The sequence below is a fragment of the Peromyscus californicus genome, unplaced genomic scaffold (assembly GCF_007827085.1).
Source record: "Peromyscus californicus insignis strain IS unplaced genomic scaffold, ASM782708v3 Scaffold_8__1_contigs__length_139910024, whole genome shotgun sequence".
NCBI lineage: Eukaryota > Metazoa > Chordata > Mammalia > Rodentia > Cricetidae > Peromyscus > Peromyscus californicus.
Window position 1 is genome coordinate 97,160,339 of NW_026294606.1, and position 26,500 is coordinate 97,186,838.

The following is a 26,500-nucleotide window of genomic DNA, read 5'->3' on the forward strand; positions in this document are numbered from 1 at the left end:
CAGCATCACGTGGTTTGAACAGAGAAGTAACATGAACTGAACTGACTGACATGGAAGAATCCCTCTAGCTCATAATGCTGGCCAGCATAACTTTCTATAATGATGGGACTGTCCTCTGCTTTTCAATATGATTGCCACATACCATATCTGACTCTTGAAGGCATGAGATGTGACCAGGGAAAAAGTCATATACAGCTACGGGCCATTGTATCAGGTAGTGCCCTGTTGAGAATTCGCTGGGTAGGGATGGATCAAAACACAATGGCTAGGCTTGTGATAAAGGGTATGACATTAAGGCACATGCAAAGTAGATGGGAACAGGGTGGTAACAATGGTATGGGAAGCATTTAGATTCAGGAGATATTTTGAAGGTAAAGTCAACATGATGGTATAGCTTTAGAAGTCCTGATGAGAGCCTGAGTATGTATACACTCTCTAGAACTTGAGTTTTCAGATGCTTTTAACATTTTCAACATGTCATATTTTACTAGAAGGAACTTGTCTTGTGGAATATAACCAGAGAACATGGGTCAGCAAATGACAGGACCCAGTACAGCCAGCGTTGCTTAAATATGTGGTCTTGTTGAGGTGGGGGGGATCATATCCAGGCAACATGAGACCTTAGGGGTCTCTGTGGTTATTTCTCTTTCTCTTAAATTATGACTTAAGTCCAGGTAATTATAGATAAGACAAAGTGGGATATGCTGAAGGGGGAAAAAGAGGGAGGTACCAGCAAAAGAGTGCAAGCTCCCCTTTTTGTTTACTTTGAAAGGGAGTTTTCTCAGAGGGTTTTTGTGGTCGTTAAAGCATGTCGTCGGCTATAATTACATTTGACTTCTGCACTTCACCACAGGGGAAATAACATGTCCGTACAGCCTGTCTCACTTCTCTCTGGAATCCCTGTGTTTTGCCTGCTCTTCTCTAGCTGCGCCTTGTCTCAGCCCTGTGGCTTGGCTTTGGCTGTGGTGTCTAGACCACCATCCCCCAACTCCTTTTTCTATTTTCTTAAGTTCTCCCCCCTTTTTTGCTCTGTGCTGGGATCATTTTGATGGCTGCTATAGGCATGGGTCGTGGCTCTCCAATGGCTGTAGGAAAGAAAGGTATTTGGTCTTCCAAGTTATGGCTTGAACTGACACTAGGATTGCAGAAGCTCACTAGCAAAATGACCTTTGTTCTGAATGGATGGAAGATGCCTCTGGCCCTTCCATAAGATTGGCACATTTTCTTGGACTGTTGCCTTGGAGACCTCTTGCTCCTCCAGTCTGACCTACTCTCCTCACATCTCTTGCTCAATAACTGCCTTCAACTCTAGAATACCTTGATATGGAAGCCCATATAGACAACAGCCCGGGTTCTGTGTGTTGAGAGGCTGTCTCCCAATCCTTTAAAATTACCTCATAGGCCTGGTGTCAGAAATAAGTTGCCATAGTACTGGCACGAGGTTAAGAAAGTGGTGACGGTGGTGAGAATCATAACGAAGACATTAGGAACTGTGTGTGACAGGCTGGATGGTCCCTGTCATTTATCCTTGAGAACATCTCTCAGAGGCAGGGAGGTCAGGCGATAGTTTTACAACTTTCAGAGCAGCAACTAGAGGAGGGGGAAAGGAACCTGTAGCTTCTGGAGTTCTAAAACATGCTGGGGACACGGACTGAGTCTGAGTTGCTTTATTCCTCTTGATCTGTTCTGTTACCCAGGCTATTGTCACTGTCGTCAGAAAACAGATCTCTTGGGCCCAGTGAGATGGTTAGGGTAAAGGTGCTTGCTTCTAAGTCTGATGACCTGAGTTTGATGATTGCCAGGACTCATGTAGTGGAAGGAGAGAACTGACTCTCACAAGTTGTTCTTTGACTTCCACATGTGTGCATTGCGCATGCGCGCGCACACACACACACACACACACACACACACACACACACCCCTACCACTTAGGGCCAAACTGTCAGTGCTCTGGACATTAACTAGTGCCACCCCCATCACTAAATACACATGAACATGCAGGGGGCACAGAGACTTCCTGTTTATCGCCTTAGTACAACAGCTTGCTCTACTGCCACCAACTTGACTTGCCTGTACTTCGAGGGGTTGGTCTGATTGCATCCATCCCCAAATAAAATACAGCACCCCAAAAGCTTTGACTGTTTGCATTTTTTGTGTATTATCAGTCTTACTCCCCACCTTTTTTTTTCCCCTTCCTTTCAGGATATTTGCAAATCACTCTGGTGCCACCGCGTGGGCCACAGATGTGAAACCAAGTTCATGCCTGCAGCAGAAGGGACCGTTTGTGGCTTGAGTATGGTAACTGTGCACTTGTTAGTCTGTAGCTCTAGAATGGTGTGGAGGTCATAGAACTGTGACTCTAGAATGGCACATATTCTTGGCTACATTTTTTTTTCTGTCTTCTCTTAAAAGTAATCAGTATTAGCAAGCAAAAATTATAAAACAGAATTATAATATGTAGACCAGTTCATTCATTTTTTTATATAGATATTTTATTTGTGTTTCTCTTTTATAGATGGGGCCTTGATTCTTAAGTATCTCTATGTCACTGAACTAATAGGCTTCATTGCATGCCATTTGTGGGTTAAACTTCATGTCCTATGAAAGAGCCCCAGGGGGCAGGTGTTCCCATTAGTAACAGAAATGTCTATCGATAAAACTTTTCATATTCATTTCTGTTGTCTTTCCTTTTCCTAGTAGGGTCTGACAGGAAAGGTACCCTTGGCATAACAATAAATGAAGCATATTTAGCAAGTCCATTTGACATACCACACTAGAATTTTGACACATAATGAGATGGTACAGGTTTGCCGATCTCTGTCATTTGCTTTCTCCAAACACTCTTAACCTGGATAGAAGAATTGGTCATTTAAAGTGATTTCAGTTCCTTAGTGACTAGTGACTACCAGTATCGGGATGAGTCTCTGAAGATACAGGGATGAGACAAACTGAAAAGTCAGTCCTGTTCTTCCAAGAACCCATAGCAGAAGCTGCTGACAACTTTCACTGTTCTTCCAACATCTCTGTCACCCGAAAGAAAAAGAATGTTGGTTGGGATTCAGTATGCACGTCCAATGAATGGTATTAAGAGTGTATACCGAGTGGACACCGGATCTTGCATTGAAGAGACTCGAGCGAGTATAGAAACCGAGGTAGAATGCAGACACATGAAACTAAAATGGGTGAAAGCCAAGTCCTTCCATCTCAAGATGTGTGTGCAAGAAAGAGGAATGTCTATGCTGTTGTACCCTGAATGAAAGGGCTTTGAGGCAGGACACTGGGGCTCACTCTGTAATTCCAGCATTCAAAAGACTGAGACGGGAGAATTGCCATGAGTTTGAGGTCAGCCTAGTTTATGTAGCAAGTTCCATGACAGCCTCTGCCAGGTAGTGAGATCCTGCCTAATAATGTCAATAATACATTTTAAAATGTGCAATGTCAATAATACATTTTAAACAGTGCAAGTCATGGCAAGTCGGCCACGTTGAATATTTGAGAAACACTAGGGATATATATGATAGATAAGATTTTATGTTATCTATTTAATATGTACATCTTATGTATAGAATTTTGTGTATGTATTGTTACTTAATCTATATATAGATTTCTATAAAGTCCCATTTGTTACACAGATTGCAAAGCCAGAGGAAGGCAGTCTGCTAGCAGCTTGACCTAGGACCAGGATGAATATTGAGATCATGGCAGCTTAGTTGTTCATTCAATGATTGAAACAGATGTAAAGAAACACTTTTTCAACAAAGAAATTAGATTAAAATTAAGGCACCTCAGGCAGTAATTTGTTTATAAGAAGCAGAATGAGCCTTGTGTAGGTGTGAAATCTAGACTCTTCTATGTGTGTTGTACTTGTGTCCCTATGAGACTGAGCAAGTCAGAATTTCCCTAAGAAGTTCTCATATGCAAAGTAGTCTTCAATTCCCAAATGCTTGAAAGGGTACTAGAAGACCCAGTACATACAGGTCTTCCCACTGTTCTCAGACATCAGAGCAACTTGGTTTTCTGTTGGCTGCTGATGCTAGTGAGACCATAGGCTATTGCTTTTTGTCCAGTGTCAGCCCAGTAGAGGCTCCATGATTCCTAGTGGGAAAGATGTGTGGTGGCAGCAGCCAAAACCCTCAGATGACTGATTGGTTCCCCACAGCATTATGTAATTTCAAACTCTGAAATGGCAATTAACCCAAGCAAAGGAAAAGCTTAAAACAGAGGGATTGACCTGCTCGTAGCAAGAATTTGAAGAAAGGAAGAAATATAACCAAGACAAAACTCACTGTCAACAAAGCTACACCATGAACAGCCACACAGCCAAATGCACCATGGGGGTAGGTAGGGGTGGTAGAGAACTAAAAGTCAAACAGTCTCCCTGTAATTCTGTAACTGAACCCCACTTCTCAGTAAAACCTGGCATCCCCTAAAGCCCAACCCTTTGGATCAAAGTGAGGAGGTTTTCAGGAAAGTGTGTGGTTCTACTAAGTCTTGCAGGACTTGCTCAAAGTGAAAACACAGCAAGAAAAAAAGCAATACTACCAGAGAACTCAACCCCTAGAGAAGAAGAAGAAATGGGGAGGGGACTAGAAAAATGTGACTTCACTGCAAAGAAGAACTAACATGGGAGGCTAACAGAGAAAACAATCCTTAGCCACCTTGTGTGAATCGCAGCCAAATGAAAGACTCAGAACAAACCACCTAAGGTGCTGAAGATCGCCAGCCATCAGCGGGTCTGCAATGGGCACCTTCTACGAATGCAATTCGTTCAGACAGAAAGTCACTAATTTCATATGAGATTAGTGTGGGGTGGTTAAATGAGACAAATCACACATGCAGTTAGCTGTGTCTCACATCTGCTTTGATAGTGAAATAATCGCAATGATCAACTCCTGAATGCATTAGAATTGTCCCATAGGTAGTACTGCCTCCAAGCAACAAGGAGGCATCCTTGTGATTCTGACTACTTGGGCCATTGCGTAGAACCTTATCTGTGTGTTTCCCCTACACAGACAGTTCACACAGCATGTACTTCTCAGAATGAGGATGGGAAACACCACTTCTCTCTACAGGCAGACTTGAAAACACAGGCAGCAGCCATGCAACCACTGAGCATTCATAAAACACAGCAAATGAGGGCTCTGCCAGTGTCACACATTGTCCCTCCTCCCTTCCCAGACCCCCTTTTCCTTTTTTTATTGTGCAGACATTTGCCTCTCCCTGCACTTTCCCAGGTGGCCTCTGATGGGAACCCTGTTGCGTGTTCTTTCTGCAGTGGTGTCGACAGGGCCAGTGTGTAAAGCTTGGAGAGCTCGGGCCCCGGCCCATCCATGGCCAGTGGTCTGCCTGGTCGAAGTGGTCAGAATGTTCGCGCACTTGTGGTGGAGGAGTCAAGTACCAGGAGAGGCACTGTAGTAACCCCAAGTAAGGCTCCAGGAAGACTTGACTTTTGAGTGGGATTTTCTTCCTTTGGGTTAAAAGCAGCCAGCCAAGGTTTTCCTGTTTACACATGAAGGCTGTGTGTACTGGGAAATGGGACAGGAAGAAGCATGGTGGGTGGACTTCAGAACACAACAGAAGAGCCCCTCTGTGTGTAAATATGATGCTTAAAGACTCCAGTCATCTCCTAACTTACTTCTTAACCTGAGCAAAGCTCTGCAGTTCTACACTTGAGCTGTTGTTCAGCCAGGACGCTTGGGGAGTGGGAAGGGTGTCTCCCACAGATGAACTGAGGTGTGTCATGATTTGTACCTTGCAGGAATAGGCTTCAATCCCTGTTGGTAGACCTGTCTGACTTTTCAAAAGATACCAGATACAAAAACACATGTGGCATTGCTAAATATTGATGATGAATTTTAATTTTCTTTAAAATTAAAACAAAAAGCCACTATGAGAACTAAAAGCATTACAGTCACATGTTGAAATTGGCCTGTGGTCACCTTTAGGGATTCTGTAGTCCCATCATTATGGAGCCTGAGTCTAGAAAAATACAAGGGCATTTAAGTAACTTTAAAAGACTCTGATTCACATGTGAGGTGAATACTTCCTTTTTGTCCTGGTAAAAAGGTCCGAGGTACTGGAGGTACAAAAACCCCAGAGAACTCACCTGCCCTTTCTTAATGCGTGACTTTGGGAAAATCACTTGAACTCTAAACTCAACGTTTCTATACAAAATGGGATGTTTGATCCATCTCACAAGACTTGGAGGAATTAGGAATAGTATCTGTAAAATTCCTCAGTGCCTGGAGAGGAGGCATACACCTATAATCTCAGCACTTGGGCTAAGCCAGAAAGATTAAGGCTAATCTGGGCTACATGGTTAGATCTTATACTGTGAGAGAGAGAGAGAGAGACAGAGAGAGAGAGAGAGAGACAGAGAGAGAGAGAGACAGAGACAGAGACAGAGAGACAGAGAGACAGAGAGAGACAGAGACAGAGACGGACAGACATTTGGATACCAACTGATCTGAAAGACAAGAAACATCAAATAGACACTCAGCAAAACATTCTGAGGGTCATGTGCTCTCATAGTCCTCATTTCAACCTCTCCAGGAGAACGGGGTCACCCAGTGTCACCCTAGAGACCTATGAAGGAAGTGGTAGCTGCTGTGTCATAACACTACCAGTGACCTATAGAGAGTATGACGGGCTGAGAAGAGTGTGGTGAGACCCTGAAAACCAGGGTTAACTTTACCACCCATCCGGGGGATGGCAGCCCATGGAGGCCAAGCACACAAGCTGTGGAGCCCAGCACCCTGCCCCTGCCCTAACCCTGCAGTACCAGCTGTGAAGCCACAAGCACTCGGTTCTCCCTTTCCCCCGGAGTCCTCGTTTATAAACACAGGGTCAGGATGGTACAAACACCAGCCATGCTGAAAGCTGTAAAGTGCTCTCTGCAAGAGGGCCCGGCATACCATAAGTACTGCAGGAACACTTGGTGAGCTGAGAATCCAAACGTAATGAAATCAGAGTAAAAAAGAAACTTTCAGAAGAGACAAATGGTACTTCATCTGAGTCAGCCATCTGAGTGCTATAAAAAGCTTTTCAATTTCTCTTTTCCAAAATACAAGGAGCAGGTTGGAGATAATTGATTAGATGGCGTGAGCCAGGCGCTTCTTCGGCTATCTTACGCTGCTCTGGAGCCAGGCTTCTCTTCACCCTTCCTGAAGATTGACTCTGGGCCTTTGCACACAGTAATGAAGTACCCCAGCCCTGAGCTAGCTCCCTTTGCAGACCCCTTTTAACTTTTTATTTAGAGACAAAGTCCTGGCTGACCATGAGCTCGTTATCTACCCCAGGCTGGCCTTGAATTTGCAGTCCTGTTCCCTCAGCCTCATAAAGAGCCGGGATTACAACCTACAGCAATGGCGGTAGTCCCAATAACCCAGAGCTTTTCAGATCTAGACTTATTGATGTAAAAGGCTGCAAAGTTCTTGTGAGTTTATCTCTTAAAATTTATTTTGCTATTTTATGTCTCGTGTGTGTGTGTGGGGGAGTGTGTGTATGTGTGTGTGGGGGGGATAGTGTGTGTGTGTGCGTGTGTGTGTGTGTGTGTGTGTGTGTGTGTGTGTGTGTGTGTGTGTGCACATGCTCATGCATGTTTGTGCAGAGGCCAGAAGGCATTTGATTTCAGGAGTTAGAGTTACAGGAGGCTGTGAGCTGCCATATGTGAGTGTTGGGTGTGGAACTCCTCTGGTCATCAGCAAGAGCAGAGTATTCTTAATTGCTCAGCATCTCCCCAGTCCCGGGGCTTCTTTTTGACAACTCAGGATCAGCATGTATGACATCTCCCACTTGATGCTAATGGGATTACTTTCTATCTCTTTACCCTCACATTACAGCAAACAACAATTTCTTCAGGCATTGTCACATATCAGTCCTAAGTGGAGCAAAACATACATTTTCCTAGGACTCCTTAGACCCAGTACCTGAATATAATAGGAGGAAGGCTTGGGATCCATTCCTGATTTATAGCAGATTATGAAAACCACATGCCTATACTTCACTATAGACAACGTCCTGGACAGTGCTCTTCAAAATCAGTGCTACTTTAGGTTTTGCAGCATGTTTCCTGGGTCTGGTTTTCATGCATGACCACATTTTATAATATTTTTATAATCTCAATATTTTCCCGAGAAAGAAACATTACCTAACTTAACAGCTCTGCCAGTAGAGTGCAGGAAAGAGACCCTTGGGATTTGAGTGAAAACCTTTCTCATGTCTATGGGATTGAGAACTCACCTTATGATAGATAACTGCTTGTGGAAATAGTGTGTCTCACTTTTCGAGATTCCTCATGAAGAATTAATCACTTAACTGTTTCTACTCGGTGGAGTTTTGTCGTGTTAAACAAGCTCGAAGATAATTGGAATACTGTCTACTTTACCTCAGGGTGAAGCCACAAATAAAACAAGTAGATGGTCAGTTAATCCCCACATGGTTGAATTAATTGTCCTAACCAGCTCTTAATTCTACTCATTGGAGCAAAGCTGCCTTGATTCTCACCCTTTCAATTCCAAGTTACTGGGTTTTTTTTCTTCCAGCTAAGTTCTGCCATTTGGTTCTGTTGGTAGCTCTCAGCTTAAACATTTTTATTTTCTCACTGGAGAAGCAGTGTAAGGTTCCCATTTCATCTACTGAGGTTCTTCCAAGGATGTGTTTTGTTTCATAAAAGAATCAAGTATGCAAGGCTGATGTGTAGACTTACCAACGTGTTTAGCCTGACAAGGGGTTAAAGGTCATCTGATTCCAGGACAGCCAACATCAAGCGTGTGTGACTGTTTCTCCTATCTGTAGTAGGTGAGTTTATTGCTTCGACATCCTGTTTTCTGTGGAGTTCCACTACACTTTAAGAGCCTTTCAAAATACGTCTCCAGGAACTTTCTCCCAGACACATTGAAACCACCCCATCAGTTCCAACCCCATGTCATCCCATTATTTCACAGATGGGCAACCAAGGGAGAAAAGAGATTCCACTCACAGCATCAGCACCTGCTTGGGTACCACACTGACAATGGCAGATTTAAAGCCAGGTGCATAGTCTTAACTCTTTGACCTTTCTCCTGGTTCCCTATCTATCAAATTATCACACTGTAACAGAGCTGTATTCCAAAAATTAACAGTGACATCCTGAGATACTCTAGAACATCCCTAAAACACAAGTCTATTCAGCAAAAAATTATAGACTATTCACTCTAGTGCCACCTAGCCAGTGGAGTTTGGGAGGAAGCTGGAGCTTCACAACAGTCATTGAACTGACTCTGGGGCCCATTTTTCTAACCAATAATTCCCAGGCTCAATTATCAAAATCAGCAGGGTCCTCTAAAAGGTGCACCAATTTCTTTGGAAGACATACAACCACACTGTGTGTTCTTATTGAAAGAGTCTGTGGATGTAAGCTCAGTTGGTAGAGTGCTTGCTTGTATGTGTGAGAATGTCCGTGGTCAGTTCCCAACACTGTGTAATCCAGGCTTAGACTACCTGAAATCATATCATTCAGGAGGTAGATTCAGGAAGACCTGCAATTCAAGTTCATCCTTGATTGTGCAGCAAGTTTGAGGTCAGAATGAGATACACGAGACCCTGTCTGAGGGAGGGAGGGGAGGAGACAGACAGACAAAGAGAATAGATGAGCATGTAAGTGAGAATGTAGAGGAAATCTTGCTATATACACATGTATCCATATGTACATTAACAGCATTCCTGCAGTGATTCTAATAGTTTTATAATAAACTGATACTACAAGCACCTGTGGTCAGGTTGACCGATGCAAAAACAAATACAGTTCTACTTTATAATGCAGTATTGTGTGCTGAGACTTTGCTTTCTGCCTCTATTTTTGTTTCTAATCCTAGAGCTCTTGCCACTCTGCAGGATGTTATGGGAAAGTTTTCTATTCACTTATCCAACCTTTCATGCTTAACACCATAAAAATCCAGGTGTGGCCGTGCAGCCCTGCAATCCATCATTCAGAGGGCACAGACAGGAAGATTCTGAGTTCAAACTCAGCTTGGAACTCCTTTTGAGACTCAGTCCCAGACAGAATAAAAGGCTGCAGGAAAATGTCCTTGAGTTGGAACATTTGGAATTATTGGAGGTCATTGCTTCGACCACTCTGACTTTATCCCATAATGAAACATGAAATCTGAGCATTCTGAACACAGAGAGCATAGTGTGGCTTGTAATTTGAGAGCATGAACAATTTAAAATATTTATAGTCTAAGTCATCTATAAAGTCAAGGACAGTAAACCAGTGCATGAACCTAAATGCACATCTACCTCGCTGTTGAAGACAGGCTGCCTAGCCACTCTGCTTACTGGATCTTTCTCTCAGTTCCCACGTGCTTCAGCAATGCCTGTCTTGCTTGGATAAATGCAGTCCTAGGTGATGAGGAAGAAAGTCTGGGACAGAGTCCAAAGATCTGAGGCTCAACTCCACTGTCCCCATGAGCTGTGTGACCTTCACTGACGTGCCGTCTGTGCCCCACCTGCCCTTTCTTCACTTCCTCTATCCGAAGAGTGGAAAGCCCTGTGAGTTCAGAGCCCTTTTCCAAGCTGCAGCTATGTAGGTTGAAAAAGTCACACACTGTGGATGGTCATTAAGCTGACTAGTAACGGGCAGTCCACATGCAGCCTATGTTTAAAATTTCAGAGAGAAAGCCTGAAGCTGAGAATTTGCCTTAATATGCTTTGTAAAGAGTATTGAGGCTGTGATAACACAATTTAGGGTTTGCTGAATGCCTTGTAAATGACCATTTGAGAAGTCTTAGGGGATCTGATTGGGTGCTACTCTACCGCATGTTTAGCCATTTGCTCCGGAATGTTTTGAAAAGGCAGGAAGATCTCATTCTGACCATGCAACTCTTTTTGTGTCTGTGAAGTTCCTCTGTGGGATCTCAGGAAGGCTTGCTAGAAGATGCTGTAGTGGATCCAGCAGTATTCTGTGACAAGCCTGGACTTCTCATGGAAACAAGGAATTTTAATCACATCCACTTATTAGCCTTGAGTCCCCTTTCAGCTTACCTGTTGGTATCAGATTTTATATGAAGCAATCCTCATTTGAGTTTTAGCTCTGGAGAAAGCTGTGGGTAGGGAGAGCATAAGGAAGGGCTTTGTGCTGAGGAGGCTTGTTGAGTGGTTAGTGTTTGGAGCAGGGTAGGCTGGGTGAGTGGTTAGTGTTTGGTGCAGGGTAGGATGAGTGAATGACACTAATTTTCAATACAATTGACTTTTTCTTCACTTTTCCTCCTGGCTTTTGAAAATCTGAATTTGCCCACTAAGACGTCTGAAGAGCTTGCTATTGAGATTATAATTATTTATATTTTTGTGAGATTCTCAGCTCTGGGAATCATTCTCTACTTCTCTTTGTGCTTGGCAGGAAAGCAGCAAGTTGCCAAAGTTAAAAAGTGGTCATGGTGGTGAAAAAGAGGCAGTGTCTCCCCTCAGAGTGCAGAGTCAATTGGAGTAAAACACCCCAGAATAGGAAAATAGCCAGAGTGCTAGCTCCAGGGCTGACAGAGCTGGCCTGGAGAACGTGGATCTTCCATTCTTTTTTCCACATGCCATGGTCTTCATGGTAGCAGGTGCACCGGAAGTGCAGGAAGATGTTTAGACTATAATGACATGGGGGTAGGGAGCCTGGAGATATAGGTTAGATCTGCATTTACAGCTTTTGAGACCAGTGCAGAAAGGTGTGTATAGATGGCACACATCTGTGGCAGAGAACATCTTACCATGTTTACAGAATCCCTGACACATGAAGTATCAAGAATACTTTTGTCATTGGTTGTTAAAGAAAGTTCTAGAATATAAAAATTAGATCAGAAACAGGAAATGAGTTTGATTTTATGTGCCACTTATAATTCGGCATAGCAGCAGCTGCCTGAAAGTATGATAAATATGATATTACAATTTTGAGGCCATATTAAGTTTCTGTGAAAACAAAAAGAGCTCTGTGATTGATTAATTGTGTCTGTATGGAAACAAGAAGGGAGTAGGCAAATTGCAGGGCATCTATTTCCAATTATGAAATAAACTAGATACGACTGCCCATAGTACAATACTTCCCTCAATTGTCCCTTCTTGCATTATTGTATGTGGCTGAGAGTGAGGTGTTTGGTTCTAAAATTCCTGAATTCTGTTTTTAGGCCTCAGTATGGTGGCAAGTTCTGTCCAGGATCTAGCCGTATCTACAAACTGTGCAACATTAACCCTTGTAGTGAAAACAGCTTGGACTTCCGCGCCCAGCAGTGTGCAGAGTATAACAATAAGCCCTTCCGGGGATGGTTGTACCGGTGGAGACCCTATACCAAAGTCGAAGGTAACTCAGTCACTATGATACTCCGGCATCTCTCTGTAGATAATATGTAAACTCACAACACAGGAAGAGATCTCTGCCCATGTTAAAGAGTTTTCATGTTTATTTTCTATTCTCCAGACTTGTCCTGGTTCAGTGTTTCATCAACTTTCATAGGTGTTTATTTTTGCAGTCTTTTTTTTTTCTTCCCAGAAGACACCTCTTGTCTGTGAGTGAAAGGACCTGTGTGTTTGGAATGGACTTATATTTCTAAATGTACCATTGACAGCTTGGTGATTTTTGTTTCCCAGAGATGTTAATTGAAATTGGTATGAGTTGTCCAGACTGAAAACTTGTGAAACCATATATGCCCCATAGAGACAGCATATTTAGGAAGGGACATGTCAAATGATTGCAAGTACAGGAAGATTTTTTTTTTTGTAGAAAGAACATATGTCTGTGCACAGAGAGAAAGGGGGGGGGCGAGAACAAAAAATTATACTGGTCTCTTCATATTTATTATAACAAAGTTATAGCTTACATTTAACTTTTTAAACAATAACTGTAAATAGAGATAAGAGGGTGGTGCTTTGAGACAATGTATCATTCTTTAGCTCAAACTAATTTGGAATTTACTATGTATTTCAGGCAGGACTATCCAGCTGCTTTAGACTTTTTAAAATTAATTTGTTTTTCTCTTGGCAAAATAACTAAACATTTATTTTAGTTGCCATGGAAAAGTTGGTATACTTTCTGTCACCCATGCTGGATGATCTGTCACTAGTCTAACTGTGTCTTGGCAATTATTGTATTGTCCTGGCTTATCACTTTCTTGGTTGTGCCTCTTGGTTGCATACATGTGGAAGGAGACACGTGGTGTTTTTGACAATTGATGGACTATTCTAAAAATGAAACTGTGTTGCCAGTTTCCATCAGGAGAGTTTCTGTAATTTAAGAACTATAGGGACCAGCCTCACCTGATGTTAACAGCAGGTAGCATAGCTTTAAACAAAACCTGCCTGGATGTTCCAGGAGTGCTGACTCTGTACTCAGGACTGTCTGTCAAAAGCAAAGGCAAATGAGAATGTTTAGAAAGGTGTGTCTCAGGAGAAAACAATGGGAGGCCTGTGACTGTTGACTATAAAAAAAAAAGAATGTAAGTTTTAAAACATTGAAATCAAGGTGTGTTAGATTTTCTTGAAATTGCTTCAAAGAATACATCTGTTGTTGTTATTTTAACTCTTTTTACTCTTTGGGGGCCTACCACCCAGCTCCCAAAGAAATACATGGAGACTTACTCTTTCTTATGAATGCCCGGCCTTAGCTTGGCTTATTTCTAGCCAGTTTTTCTTATCTTAAATTATCCTGTCTACCTTTTGCCTCTGGGCTGTTATCTTTCTCTATTCTATATATGTTTTTTTATTTCTTACTCCGGGGCTTACTGTGTAGCTGGGTGGCTGGCCCGTGGTATCCTCCTCTAATCCTTCTTTTCTCACTCCTCCATCATCTCTTCCCAGGTTTCTCCTTCTATTTATTCTCTCTGCCAGCTCCACCTATCCTTTCTCCTGCCTTGCTATTGGCCGTTCAGCTCTTTATTAGACCAATCAGGTGTTTTCAGCAGGCAAAGTAGCACAGCTTCACAGAGTTAAACAAATGCAACATAAAAGAATGCAGCATATCTTTTCATCATTAAACATAGGTTCCACAGCATAAACAAGTGTAACACATCCTCAACTACTATTCCACAATACACATCTATGTAAGATCTCAGAATGTCCAAGGACCTCAGCTTCTCAGAGAAGCCTAGCCAACACATTCTTTTGTCACTTTTATTCTCTAAAGCCTTTGTCCTGCTTTAATCTTAGCATGAGTTTACTTTTAAATTTTTATTTTTTATTTTTATCCTGTGTATAAATATTTTACCTGCCTGTATGTTTATGGACAGATCCCTTGGAACTGGACTTACAGACAATTGTGAGCCACCATGTAGATGCTGAGAATTGAACTCTGGTCCTTTCCACTTACTGCTCTTAATGACTGAGCCATCTTTCCAATCTCAAGTTTACTTTATTTGTTTGTTTGTTATCTTCACAAGAACTTCAGGTCCACAAGGGCCAAGCCTTGGTACATCTTCAGTGGGTTTTGTGTCCATAGCATCTAAGCAGGCTACTTAGTCTATACTTAAGGACTAGTTTGGGGAATTTGTTGTTGCCTTTTTTTAAAGGATACAGAGTATCACTCTGTAGCCCAGACTAATCTATAATTCTCAATCCTCCTACTTTAGTCTCTTGAGTCCTTGGATGACAGATGTGTTACCATACCTGGCTTTAATAGCTGTAATTTTTTTTAATGGATGCGTCAAAGGGACATATGATCCCCGTATAAGTGATAAGTTCTCTATCAGTACAGGCGTTCAACTGGGGGTGAGTAATGAACAGAGAAGGACACTACCCAACAGGTTCCAGCAGACAGCAGATGGGATAGGCCACACTGCTATTTCTAACATCCAAAACTGCATTTTCTCTTGTGTGTGCACTCCTGCAACCTCAAGTTTCCCATCTATACTTCTTTCTCTGAGACTGTGTCCTTCTCTTTGCTGTCTTCCTGTCCTCTGGATTCTTGGGTGTTCCTTGGCCTTCACGTGTGACTCATTATCTGTAGCACTAATGCATTCTGTTCTGTTGTTACCCACTAAGCAGGTTCTGTGTTGGAATGCAATGGGAATGTTAGGAAAGTCTGTAGCTGGGAAAATGCTTTGGGCTTCAGTGTAGCTTCACTATTGCATGGCAGACTTTGGTAACAAGAGAGTGTGCGGTTTTAGTCACTCACTCTGTGAGAATTTGCTGCCTCAGGAGCTCCTGTCTGCCCATAGTGAGACAGCACAGTTAGGGCTTTTGTTCTCACCTCCCTCTCCAGAAGAAACTTAGAACCAGAGGAGACTGACCACTATTTGAAAGTCTGGCACATTCCTACCATTTAAGACCAGGCGAAGGCCAGGTGGAACAGCACACACGTGTAATTTCAGCACTCGGGAGGCTGAGGCAGATAAGATGCCCTCGCTTGCTTTTTATTACTGTGATAACCATCCTGAATGAATGAAAGAAACTTGGCTGAGAGGAGGGTTTGTTTCATCTTATACTTCCAGATCCCAGCCCATCCTCTAGAGCAGTCAGGGCAGGACCTTAAGCAGAAACCCTGGAGGAGCACTTTTTACTGGCTCTCTCTAGCTCATGCTTAGCTGGCTTTCTTATATTGCCCAGACCTACCTGCCTGGGGAATGGTGCTGCCCACAGTAGGCTAGGCCCTTCCATATCAATCTCCAATCAAGACAGTCTCTGGAAGACATGCCTATGGGCCAATCTGATCTGAGCAATTCTTCAGTTGAGGTTTCCTCCTTCCAGATGACTCTAGGTCATATCGATTTCATGCTTAAAAGTAAGCAACACAGAGGGTATGGGTCAGAAGCCAGCTTGGGCTACTGGAGTGAGACTCTCTCAAAAACAAAGCAAAACCAAAAGACCAGGGGAAGGCTTTGTCATAAATGGAGATCATCTCCCCCTCAGCGGTGAACTTCTCTTTTATCTTTTTCATTCTGTTTTTGAAGGGCAAGGTCATGTCTGGAAATCTGTACTAGACAAAAAAAAAAAAAACTTTTATTAGAAGTTTTCAAATCCTGGGACTGGTAAAGAAGAGAAAAGACACATACATACATACACACACGTGCACACACACAAGCACACACCCATGCACACACACCATCCAACTCCTTAATCTCATTTATAAGAATTAGAAGATATTAAATAAAGTTGTTATTTGAAAAATAAAAACATTGTGGTTGAGAGAAAAACATTTTATCCACCCACACAGCTACATATTTTGACCACAGTAATATTTTTCTCTCATGGTTAAGTTTTAGTTTTGCCTTCTATTGAAGGGTTTTGTGAAGCAGGACTGTTTGCGAACTGTTTACACATCTGGGTGAAACTGTTGTTAGGGATATCACTCAGTGTCGCCTACGGAAGGTCCCATGTGAAAAACGTCATCTGGAGCTGCTGGCCAAGGACTGCTGTCTCCATCGAAGGAATTGGCTGTCTTACTCCTTCCAGATAACGAGAGCTCTATAACTACATTGTTTTTTCTTTTTCCTATGATACTAGAAATTTCTCAGGAGATTAATGAACAACACAAAATACTTTTTTTAGCCTCTAGAATTAGCTTATTTGCCCTTTCTATTAGTGACATTTTAATCTGATTTTTTTTTTTATAAACATGGTTGACTACATGCTTTTGTTTTCGAGGTGTATCAACTTGACCTTTTCACAGGCTGTATAAATATCTATAGGGATCCAGTCCCAAACCAAAATCATCAGACTATATAACCTAAACTGTTGGTAAAAATTAAAGTTTCATTAGAACACAAAGATACTCTTCCATGTATCTGCTGTTATTCATTAACTTCAGAGACCACAAAGTCGATAATACTTAGAGTCCCGGGAGGCTGGCTGCTCAACCCAGCAATCCTGTACATGGTGATGATTCCTAAAGATTAGGAATACAAAATTCTTAGGTATCAAGCCAAGCATGGTGACACACACCTTTCATCTCAGTACCTGGGAGGCAGAGGCAGGTTGATGCCTGTGAGTTCAAAGTTATCCAGGTCTACATTAGACAGCTCTAGGCCAGCCAGGGCTGCCCAGGGAGACTCTCCCTCAAACAAAACAAAACACAGCCCACAATTTTTTGGTATCTGCTGTGGATGTCCTTCTGTGTGCTATGAATATGTGTTGCTCTGATTGGTTGATAAATAAAATGCTGATTGGCCAGTAGCCAGGCAGGAAGTGTAGGTGGAGTAAACAGACAAGGAGAATTCTGGGAACAGAAAGACTGAGTCAGCAGATGCCAGCCTGCCATCCAGGGAGCAGCATGTAATGGCACACAGGTAAAGCCAAGGAATACATGGCAACATATAGATTAACAGAAATGGGCTGAGTTTAAATGTAAGAACTACTCAGTAGTAGGCCTGAGCTAATGGCTGAGCAGTTTTAATTAATATAATCTTCTGAGTGATTATTTTTAAGTGGCTACGGGGTCCATGGGGCTGGGCAGGACCAAAGAAAACTTCAGCTACAGGTATCAATATTTAATTGGCTTTTTATAGACTACCAAATGGAATTTGTCTTTTAAAAGATACATACATGTGGTCTTCTGCACACACACACACACACACACATCACACACACACAGGCACACTCACAAACAAAATTATATAGAATGTTACCTTTGCTCCTAATAGCTTTCCAAGCCAATTTCATTGCTCTGTCTGGTGGCCATACTGCTTTGCACACGGGCTAGTCTTGACTGAGCCCTCCTTTTATCTCCCTGCCTCTAGAGGAAGATCGATGTAAGCTCTACTGCAAGGCTGAGAACTTCGAGTTCTTTTTCGCCATGTCCGGCAAGGTGAAAGACGGGACACCCTGTTCCCCACACAGAAACGATGTCTGCATCGACGGGATTTGTGAAGTAAGAGGACATGTCTGCTCCAGGCTGTGCAGTCAGGCTTGGTCTCCCATGTGCTGTGAAGATGGCTGAGAAAGTTCCTGTAGTATACACTGGGAAGATGGACCAAGTGTCCAGCTGCCATGCGTACCTCTGAGGTCCTCTTTCGAATGACCCCTTTGTTTCCTGCTTCAGCCACTTCCCAGCCTAGGGGGATGGTGTGCAGGTTGCAGCCAACTTTGCATTGCTATAAAAACACTGACGGAAATAATGATGTCTCAGCACCTGTTTACCAAGCACATTCCCCACATAGCAGAACCTCAGAAGTGCAATGGGGACAGAGCTGTCCTCTCTTTACAGTTCTCTCTTTCCGGACTCACTGTCCCTTGCACTTAAACTTCACTGTGAACACTTCATCCTTTTCCACGGTATGCGTGTGTATGCTTATACATGCTCGGGTATGTGCATGTGTATTTATATGTGCTTATGTGTGTTTGTGTGTACATGTGTGTCTGTGCTTATTTGTATGCATAGGGATGTTTGTGGGGGTGTGTGTATAGGTGTGCACATGTGTGGGTTCATGCCTGTGTGTGTTTGTGTGTGTATATGTGTATATGTGCATGTGTATGCATACATATATGTGTGTGGAGGGAGTCTGAATGTATATCGCTCAGCGTTTTTATGCTTCATCCATACAGTTGGCCTATCTGGTAATAGCCTGTGACTCTTCACTCTAGTTTCAGAGAGGTGGAGTCTAAGCCTTAGATCAACTGTGCAATGTGATCAACTATGCATTTGCTTGAAGAGTAAGAGCCACTTTTCTTAGAGGGAAGTTGGCCACCAGTAGATTGCCCAGGGTCCCGGGAGTTGACCCCCCCACACACCTGTGTGCATATAAACAGCACTCATTAGAGTCAGCAGGTTAAAACAATAATAGCATACTGAGAAAAAGGCATAAAGTTAAGAGTGAGATGTATGAGGGACTTCCAGGAGAACTGGAGGGGACAGGGATATACAGAATCAAAATACAGTGTACACATGAATGACATTTTTCGAAGAATAAAGTATTATTTACAAAGAACGGAAAACTTTGAGTCCCGGTCTGACTTAACGGTCCAGCTCCCCACTTAGCAGAGCTGCCTGCCTCCTGTGAGTCTTCATCGCTGGCTTTGCTCATCTTCGATTTCTTCCCTTGCTTTTGTTCGCCACAGCCAGTGGGATGCGACCATGAACTTGGCTCGAAGGCAGTTTCAGATGCATGTGGTGTTTGCAAAGGTGACAATTCGACTTGCAAGTTCTATAAAGGGCTGTACCTCAGTCAGCACAAAGCGAACGGTAAGAGCCGCTGCTGTTCCTCATCTCATCCGTCTCTGAACGGGGAGGGGACCGTGGTAATCTCATCCTAGCTCACCTGACACCAGTGATAGCTTTTGCCACATGGCAAGTTTCTTAGGGTGAGCAGTTTCATCTATGCATTGTACTTCAGAAGTATGTTGAGTGCACCACAAAATGGCTCAGCAGAGGAAGGCACTTGCCACCAAGCCTGATGACCTGAATTCCATCCCCAGAACCCAAGGGGAAAGGGAAGAACTGACTCTCAAAAGTTGTCCTCTGGCTTCCTCATGCATGCCATGCCGACACATGGGTACCTACACACACGTGCACTCGTACATGCATGTGCATTCATGCACACACAGACACACACACACAGAGAATAAATCTTCAAAACAAGAAAATGAAATTATTGATCTTTTTACTTAATAAAATAGGGGTGAATAATCTCAAAGCCTCCATCAAAATGGGCACTGCACACCTCTGGGCATTTCTAGTCACTGTTCATTCTCCAGTCTACCGTGTATTAAACTCAAAGAGATTCTTCTCTTTCCATTCAGAATATTATCCTGTGGTCACCATCCCACCTGGGGCCCGCAGCATTGAGATCCAGGAGCTGCAGCTTTCTTCCAGCTATCTTGCTGTTCGAAGCCTCAGTCAAAAGTATTACCTCACCGGGGGCTGGAACATCGACTGGCCTGGGGACTTCACCTTCGCGGGGACCACGTTTGAATACCAGCGTTCCTTTAACCACCCGGAACGCCTGTTTGCACCAGGACCCACAAACGAGACGCTAGTCATTGAAGTAAGCTTGATTCTGATGCTGATGCCCCCTGTGGCTTTGAAAGCAATGGCTACAACTTGGGCAAACTCAGAGGACTCCCTTTCAGCTCATTGCCGAACAGGAGACCATTCTGAGTGCAAGGAGGGAAGGGCAGTCAGCAACTCTATTTTGAGGAACTGGAGACAGAAGTCAGATGTGCCTCCAAAAGGCTTCCATGTTTACATTCGCTAGCCTGGGAGTACCCAGGAATAGAAAGGGAATACTCATTAGACAATTCTATGCTGTGTCTGCCATGCGGAGAGTCCATTGCAGCTATTCCCAGCATCTGTCAGCTAGCTGGCCCAGGAGAAGGCTTTTTAGTAGAGAAAATGCTGACTTGAGTATCAGCAGGAGTTTAGTCATAATTTTGTAGGTTGTAGCTTCCCCAGAGATTTAAAAAGGAAAGAAAGCAAAACATATGAATGGGCAATAGAAGCAATAAACACAGCCAGCATTTCTCTAAATAAGTATGCAAGATTGTTATCATACGCACATTTCCTTGAGTCCTCTGGGTCTGCTCTCTTCCTGTTTGCAAAAGGGAGCTGATGGTTTGCTCTGGAAGGACTGTGATTTATTTCGGTATGTGTACAAGTGACAATGCTTACCATTTAACAAACACTCGCATAACCAGGTGTTCCTGTTAGTCATTTTTCACTGCAGTTTATTACCCACACAATTAGAGTAGAAAGCTTACTATCGTTCAGATTTCTGTGACTGTCACTAAATACCTGAAGTAATCAACTTACACACAGAAAAAGTTCGTTTTGACTCGGAGATTTGAAAGTGCCAGACTGTGCTCTGTTGGCCCTGTTGCTCTCGCTGTGTTCGAGGCAACATCGGGAGTATTTTGTGGAAGAAGATGGCAACCAGGAAGTGAAAGAGAAAGGAGAAGGGTGAGGCCAGAAAATCCCACCAAGGATTCTTCTCCCCCAGTGACGTAACAGCTTCTGACCATGGTCTACCACTTTCAGGTTTTGCACACACCACCACCACCACCCAGCAGTGTCACAGGCTAGTGACCAAGTCTCCAACACATGTAAAGATAGGGGCTTGAGCATGAGAAACAGTTAATAGCTTCCATACCCTGCATAGCCAGAAGAAAACAGAGGCCAACTTGAGTCCACATCTTCTCCATCCAGGAGCATGAACTCTTTGCCACAGTCCAGCTCCACTGCTCGTCTCTGCTCAAAGAAAGCAGATCATATGACGGAGCTGCTTCTAACACTGTTCTTAAGGCTGCTGTGGACTCTGTCTTCCTGTGGTTAGGCACTGTGCTAATAAGTTCTGTGAATTAGTTTCTCTTTTGGATTTTGAGGGAGACGATGTATATGTGTGTGTGTGTGGGGGGGGGGGGTTGATGCATGTTAAGCCAGTGTCTGTACATGACACATGTGAGAGCATGCATGAGGTGACCACAGGTCAACCTCAGGTGTTCTTTCTCGAGTGTCATCCATCTTTTTTTTGAGACAGGCTCTCTCACTGGCCTGAACGTTGTGAATTAGGTTAGGTTGGATAGCCAGCAAACTACAAGGACCCATTGCTCTGCCTCTTCTGCTCAGGATCACAAGTGTGTGGCACCATGCCCAGCTTTGTTTATGTAGGCTCTGGAGATGGAACTCATGTCTCCATGCTTGCCTGGCAGACACTCTACCAACTGAGCTATAGCCACAGCCCTTTATCATCTGGTTTCTTGAATGTCCACAGCACCTCATAAAGTAGGAGGGGTTTTGAGACCCCTTCTACAGATGAGAACACTGAGCCTCCCGGAACTTGTGTAACATAGAAGTGGTGGGACTGAGAATGGAGCTTGGGTCTTTCTAACTCTGCTGCACATGGCCTTACCCCACACCAAAGATGCTTGAAAGGCCTGGCCACTCGTGCGGTAAAGTTTTCTCAAGGCAAATCTGTACCACTTGATCTAGAAGTTTCAGAAGCTCTGGAGAGGTGGGGAGCTGTGGCAGTAGATAGCTGAGCTGCTAAGAGACAGTTGCTACCCAGATTTTTTATTTTATTTTATTTTATTTTATTTTATTTTGGTTTTTCGAGACAGGGTTTCTCTGTGTAGCTTTGCGCCTTTCCTGGAACTCACTTCGTAGCCCAGGCTGGCCTCGAACTCACAGAGATCCGCCTGGTTCTGCCTCCCGAGTGCTGGGATTAAAGGCGTGTGCCACCACCGCCCGGCTCAGATTATTTTTAAAACATTTAAAATGAACTCAGGGCCTTGCGTGTGCCAGGCATGTACTTTACCTCTGTGCCACAGCCATGGCCACCTTGTCCACACTTGAATCCACACGATCATTGCAATATACCCAACAGCCATAAACCAGTCGTAACTAGAAGGCCGCTATGAAAGCTTGACTGATGGTTTTTGCCTAGGATCCTTATTTCATTCTCTCTGCCTGGTAGGTATTTAATCTATTTGCATTATTGTATCCTTGGCATGCTTGGGAAACCACTCTACACTTACTTCTGCAGGCTTCAGGATACTGAGTCCCCCATCCTCTTAGGGTACTTTGGTCAACTTTGTGACTGGCAAAGCTGTTTCCAGAGGCAGATTCTTCCTCTATAAACTGAAACTGCCCATTCATTTTCCTCATTCCAGGCTCAGCAGGATGAGATCATACTGCTGTGGGATGTGGGTGGTGACCGTGTGCAGCTTCTGATGGTTCCATGGTGAAAGCAGTGAGGACGGATTCCCCTTGCCCTGAGTGGGAGTTTGGATGCCATGTGTGATGAGTTATTCTGAGTGAATTTACATGACATCTTGATGTTTCCCTAATGGATTCTTAGACTTGGCAGAACTGTAGAAGGCTGAAACGTGAAAATACCCAGTGTGTTAAGCAGCTGTTACTTCCTCTGTATTCTACACCCTGAGCATAGACTTGGTTCCTCACTTGACTGTAGACTAGATGCAAGTATACAGCTGGGGGTAAAATGATAAAAAAGATGAAGAGAAAGAAAGAAAAAAGGAAAGGAAGGAAGGAAGGAAGAGAAAGAGAGGGAAGGAAAGAAAGGAAGGAATGGAAGAAATAAAAGAAAAGAAAAGAAGAAAAGAAAATAGAAGAGAAGAACCAGCAACCCTCCCTGGTATTATAAAACTTAGCATACTGCAAAGTATAGAGCAGTGTTGTATTATCAGCGAACACTGACTTTGGCAAGCTCCCTGAAGGAAAATAAATCTAAAGGAAGCAAATAGAGGCTGTCTCTAGCTTTAGGGGTTGGTAGAGAAGAGCCGTCTAATGTGATAACTGAAGCAGGTGAATGACCAGCCAAGTGCACAGGAACTTCAAGACAGGAATTAGTTAAGAATGATCTTAATGCCGGACAGTGGTGGCACACGCCTTTCATCCCAGCACTTGGGGGGCAGAGGCAGGTGGATCTCTGTGAGTTCGAGGCCAGCTTGGTCTACAGAGTGAGTTGCAGGACAGGCTCCAAAGCTACACAGAGAAACCCTGTCTCAAAAAAAAAAAAATGAACTTAATGCTTCAGACTGAGAAGTTGTTAACTCCTAATTCCCATCTAGCCAGAGTATAGTTAGGAAAAGAATGTCCTGAGGTGTGAGTGGGTACAGCAGGGAAGCAGAGAACAGAGAGACATAACCCACAGTGAGGAACATGGAATTCCTGCTAAGTCAGTGTCCAGATCTTACTGAGGTGGATGTGTTAAAAACTCACTCCAGCTGCTGTGTAGAAATATGATTTGAGGGTCACAAAGTGAACAAAGGAAGGAAATGAATTCTTCTCAAATTCCAGATAAGAAATTCTAAAAACTGAAACAGAGAGGATGAGCATGAAAGAAGTGGACCTGCTTGTAAAATATCAGAAATTTAGATAGAAAGTGTGAAGGGAGGTTCTGGAGATATATGGGATATGGACTTCGAGGGAAAACACAATATTGAGAATGAACCTCAGCTTCTTCCTTGAGCCTTTGGTGGGTGTTTTTATTACTGTAGCTATCTTGATGATACCTTGAAGTGGGGCTAGGGGTAGGGGGATGCTTCCATTTCTAGCCTCCTCTTATTCAAGATACATCTTCAGTACTGAAGAAGCAGCTATGAACAGGCAGTGGGGGGTGCAGCCAAACAGTATTGGAATGAATGTGTATCAGATCCTGCAAACCCTGGAAGTGATACCTTAACCGTCGGTCAACAAATCACAGGGTAGAGGTCCCAGTTTTCTCTGATGAGCTGCCTCTTGGGACAAGCTAAACCATTGCCTTATCAAGACTATGCTTCACAAAGGTATTATAGAACAGCAGGTGACACCACAAATGAGCTGACACAAAAGGTGTGTGTTCGCCTAGACCTTGACTCAAAGTTGTCACTGGATTTTGTATGTAAATCCTCTTCTATTGTTATGCTGGAACCTTGTCCTGTGCTTTGGCTCTGTACCTGCCTGGACAAGAGTGGAGATTTCCACAATAGGGATGACAGCATTCTAGCTACTCTTTCTCTGACTGCTCCAAGTTGTGTGTGTGTGTGTGTGCACGCGCGCGTGCACTTTTTTCTGGATTCTAAGGTATTTAAAATCTGTACATGAATCCCACACTCCAAATCTCTCTGTGTTCATTTTGGAGCAGAGTAGCCATCCCAGATATTCCCTTGTTTCTGCAGGCTGCCAGAGAATACTGTTTGCCATGTGTCCGTTTTGTAGTTTCAAGACCATGCAATCGGTTTGAGGTTCAGGATCTCAGCATCCCCTACAGTTATTGAAGTCTATTTGTCTATTCTGGGCACCTTTTGAATCATGGTGGTGCAGAATAAAGGTGCAGCCTCCACACACCCTAGTCTCACTTTTGTTACTGTGATAAAACACCCCGAAAAGAGCGACTTGTGGGAAAGGGGTATTTGTCTTCCAATTCCATGTCATAGTCCATCATTGGGAAGAGGTCAAGGCAGGAACTAAGCAGATGGTCATCACATTCAAGAGCAGAGAGAGAATAAAGTAATGAATAAAATAAGAATAAAATACTCAGCTTACTTTCTCTACTCTTTAAACAGTCCAGGGCCCAAGCCTGAAGAAAGGTACTGCCCACAGTGGATTGGATCTTCTCATGTCAGTGAGTCCAATTAAGAAAATCTGTCAGTTGGGCGGTGGTGGCGCACACCGTTCCCTAGAACTCTAGAGGCAGGGGCAGGTGGATCTCTTGAGTTTGAAGCCAGCCAGGTCTACAGAGTGAGTTCCAGGATAGCTAGGGCTAAAAAGAGAAACACTGTCTCAAAAAAAGAAAGAAAGAACGAGAGGGGGGGGGTGAAAGGGAAGGGAAGGGAAGGGAAGGGAAGGGAAGGGAAGGGAAGGGAAGGGAAGGGAAGGGAAGGAAAGGAAAGGAAAGGAAAGGAAAGGAAAGGAAAGGAAAGGAAAGGAAAGGAAAGGAAAGAAAAAAATTCGTTATAAAAATGCCCACGGGAAAATCTGTGTAGACAGTCCCTCGTTGAGACCCCCTTCCCAGGTAATTCTAGGTTGTGTGAGTTGAAAACTAATGCTAACACTCACGCCATATGGAATCTGCTATGTGACCCCTTGGACATTTACTGGCGGGCTAAGAAGACGGTTCTAAAGCTAACCATCTACAACTTGACGTCTGAAGGTTAAAATGCAGGCCTGACTTGCTGATGGAACTAGGGGAAGTTTCTGTGTCCCATAATGTACCCATTTGTAAAATGGGCAAATCATGCTTGCTGCTGTGGCTCTTGTAAGAATTATTTGACATAGTTTGGTGCCCACTTCATCACTTTTTGACTTTGCATGTATGACACACATATTTCAAGAAACTAACCCTACACTTCACACCATGTGAGCAAACTGGTGGCCGGAGGCCAGATCCATTTCCCATCTCACATAGCAGTAAAACATAATGGAACAATGCCTTAATATCATGTGACTTCTTATAAAAATGTGGATTTTAAAATCTGTTTTAAGAAACTTCTGGCCCTGGCAGACACTTGAGTTTGCAAGATTAGCCACAGAACTTGGTCATTAGTTGGCCTCCCGACATCTCCTACACCAAGGGTTCTTAAACTTTTTGCACTTTTGATTCTATTTCACCTGAGAAAATTTTAAGTAACCCTAGGTATATAGGTATATAAAATAGGTGTGCCAGTCACACATTTATAGATAATAAATCATAACATTATTTTAAAATAGCTCTTTGCTATGTAAATAATTTTACCATTTATTAAAGGTAAAAATAAATTTGCTTGCTGTCATAGTTAGGTTTTTATCAGCTTGATTTGGCATACCTCAGCTGAGAAATTGCCTCCATCAGATCATCCTGTGGGCATATATGTGGGGCATTTTCTTCATGAAGAATTAATGTGGGAGGGCATAGCCTGGGCAGTACCATTCCTCGGGAAGTGGTCCTGTTCTGGATTGTATAAGAAAGATAGCGGAGCAAGCCAGAGGAAACAAGCCAATAACCAATGTTCCTCTGTGATTTCTGCTTCAGCTCCTGCCTCCAGGTACCTGCCTTGGCTTCACTTGATGATGGATTGTAACCTGCAAAATGAAAATAAAACTCTTCCTTCCCCGAGTTGTTTTGATCATAGTGTTTATCAC

The 26,500-nt window shown here is 43.3% G+C and overlaps 1 protein-coding gene across 2 annotated transcripts in view; it reads left to right on the forward strand.

Annotated features, from left to right (window-relative positions):
* Adamts18 (ADAM metallopeptidase with thrombospondin type 1 motif 18) overlaps positions 1-26,500 on the forward strand; it is a 149,706-nt gene that overhangs the window by 88,526 nt on the left and 34,680 nt on the right. For both annotated transcript variants that reach the window (XM_052728758.1, XM_052728759.1), the window contains 6 exons: positions 2,203-2,298; positions 5,276-5,424; positions 12,147-12,319; positions 17,685-17,815; positions 19,003-19,126; positions 19,684-19,928. In XM_052728758.1, coding sequence (XP_052584718.1) covers positions 2,203-2,298; positions 5,276-5,424; positions 12,147-12,319; positions 17,685-17,815; positions 19,003-19,126; positions 19,684-19,928 — 918 coding nt within the window. The remainder of the gene's footprint in view (positions 1-2,202; positions 2,299-5,275; positions 5,425-12,146; positions 12,320-17,684; positions 17,816-19,002; positions 19,127-19,683; positions 19,929-26,500) is intronic.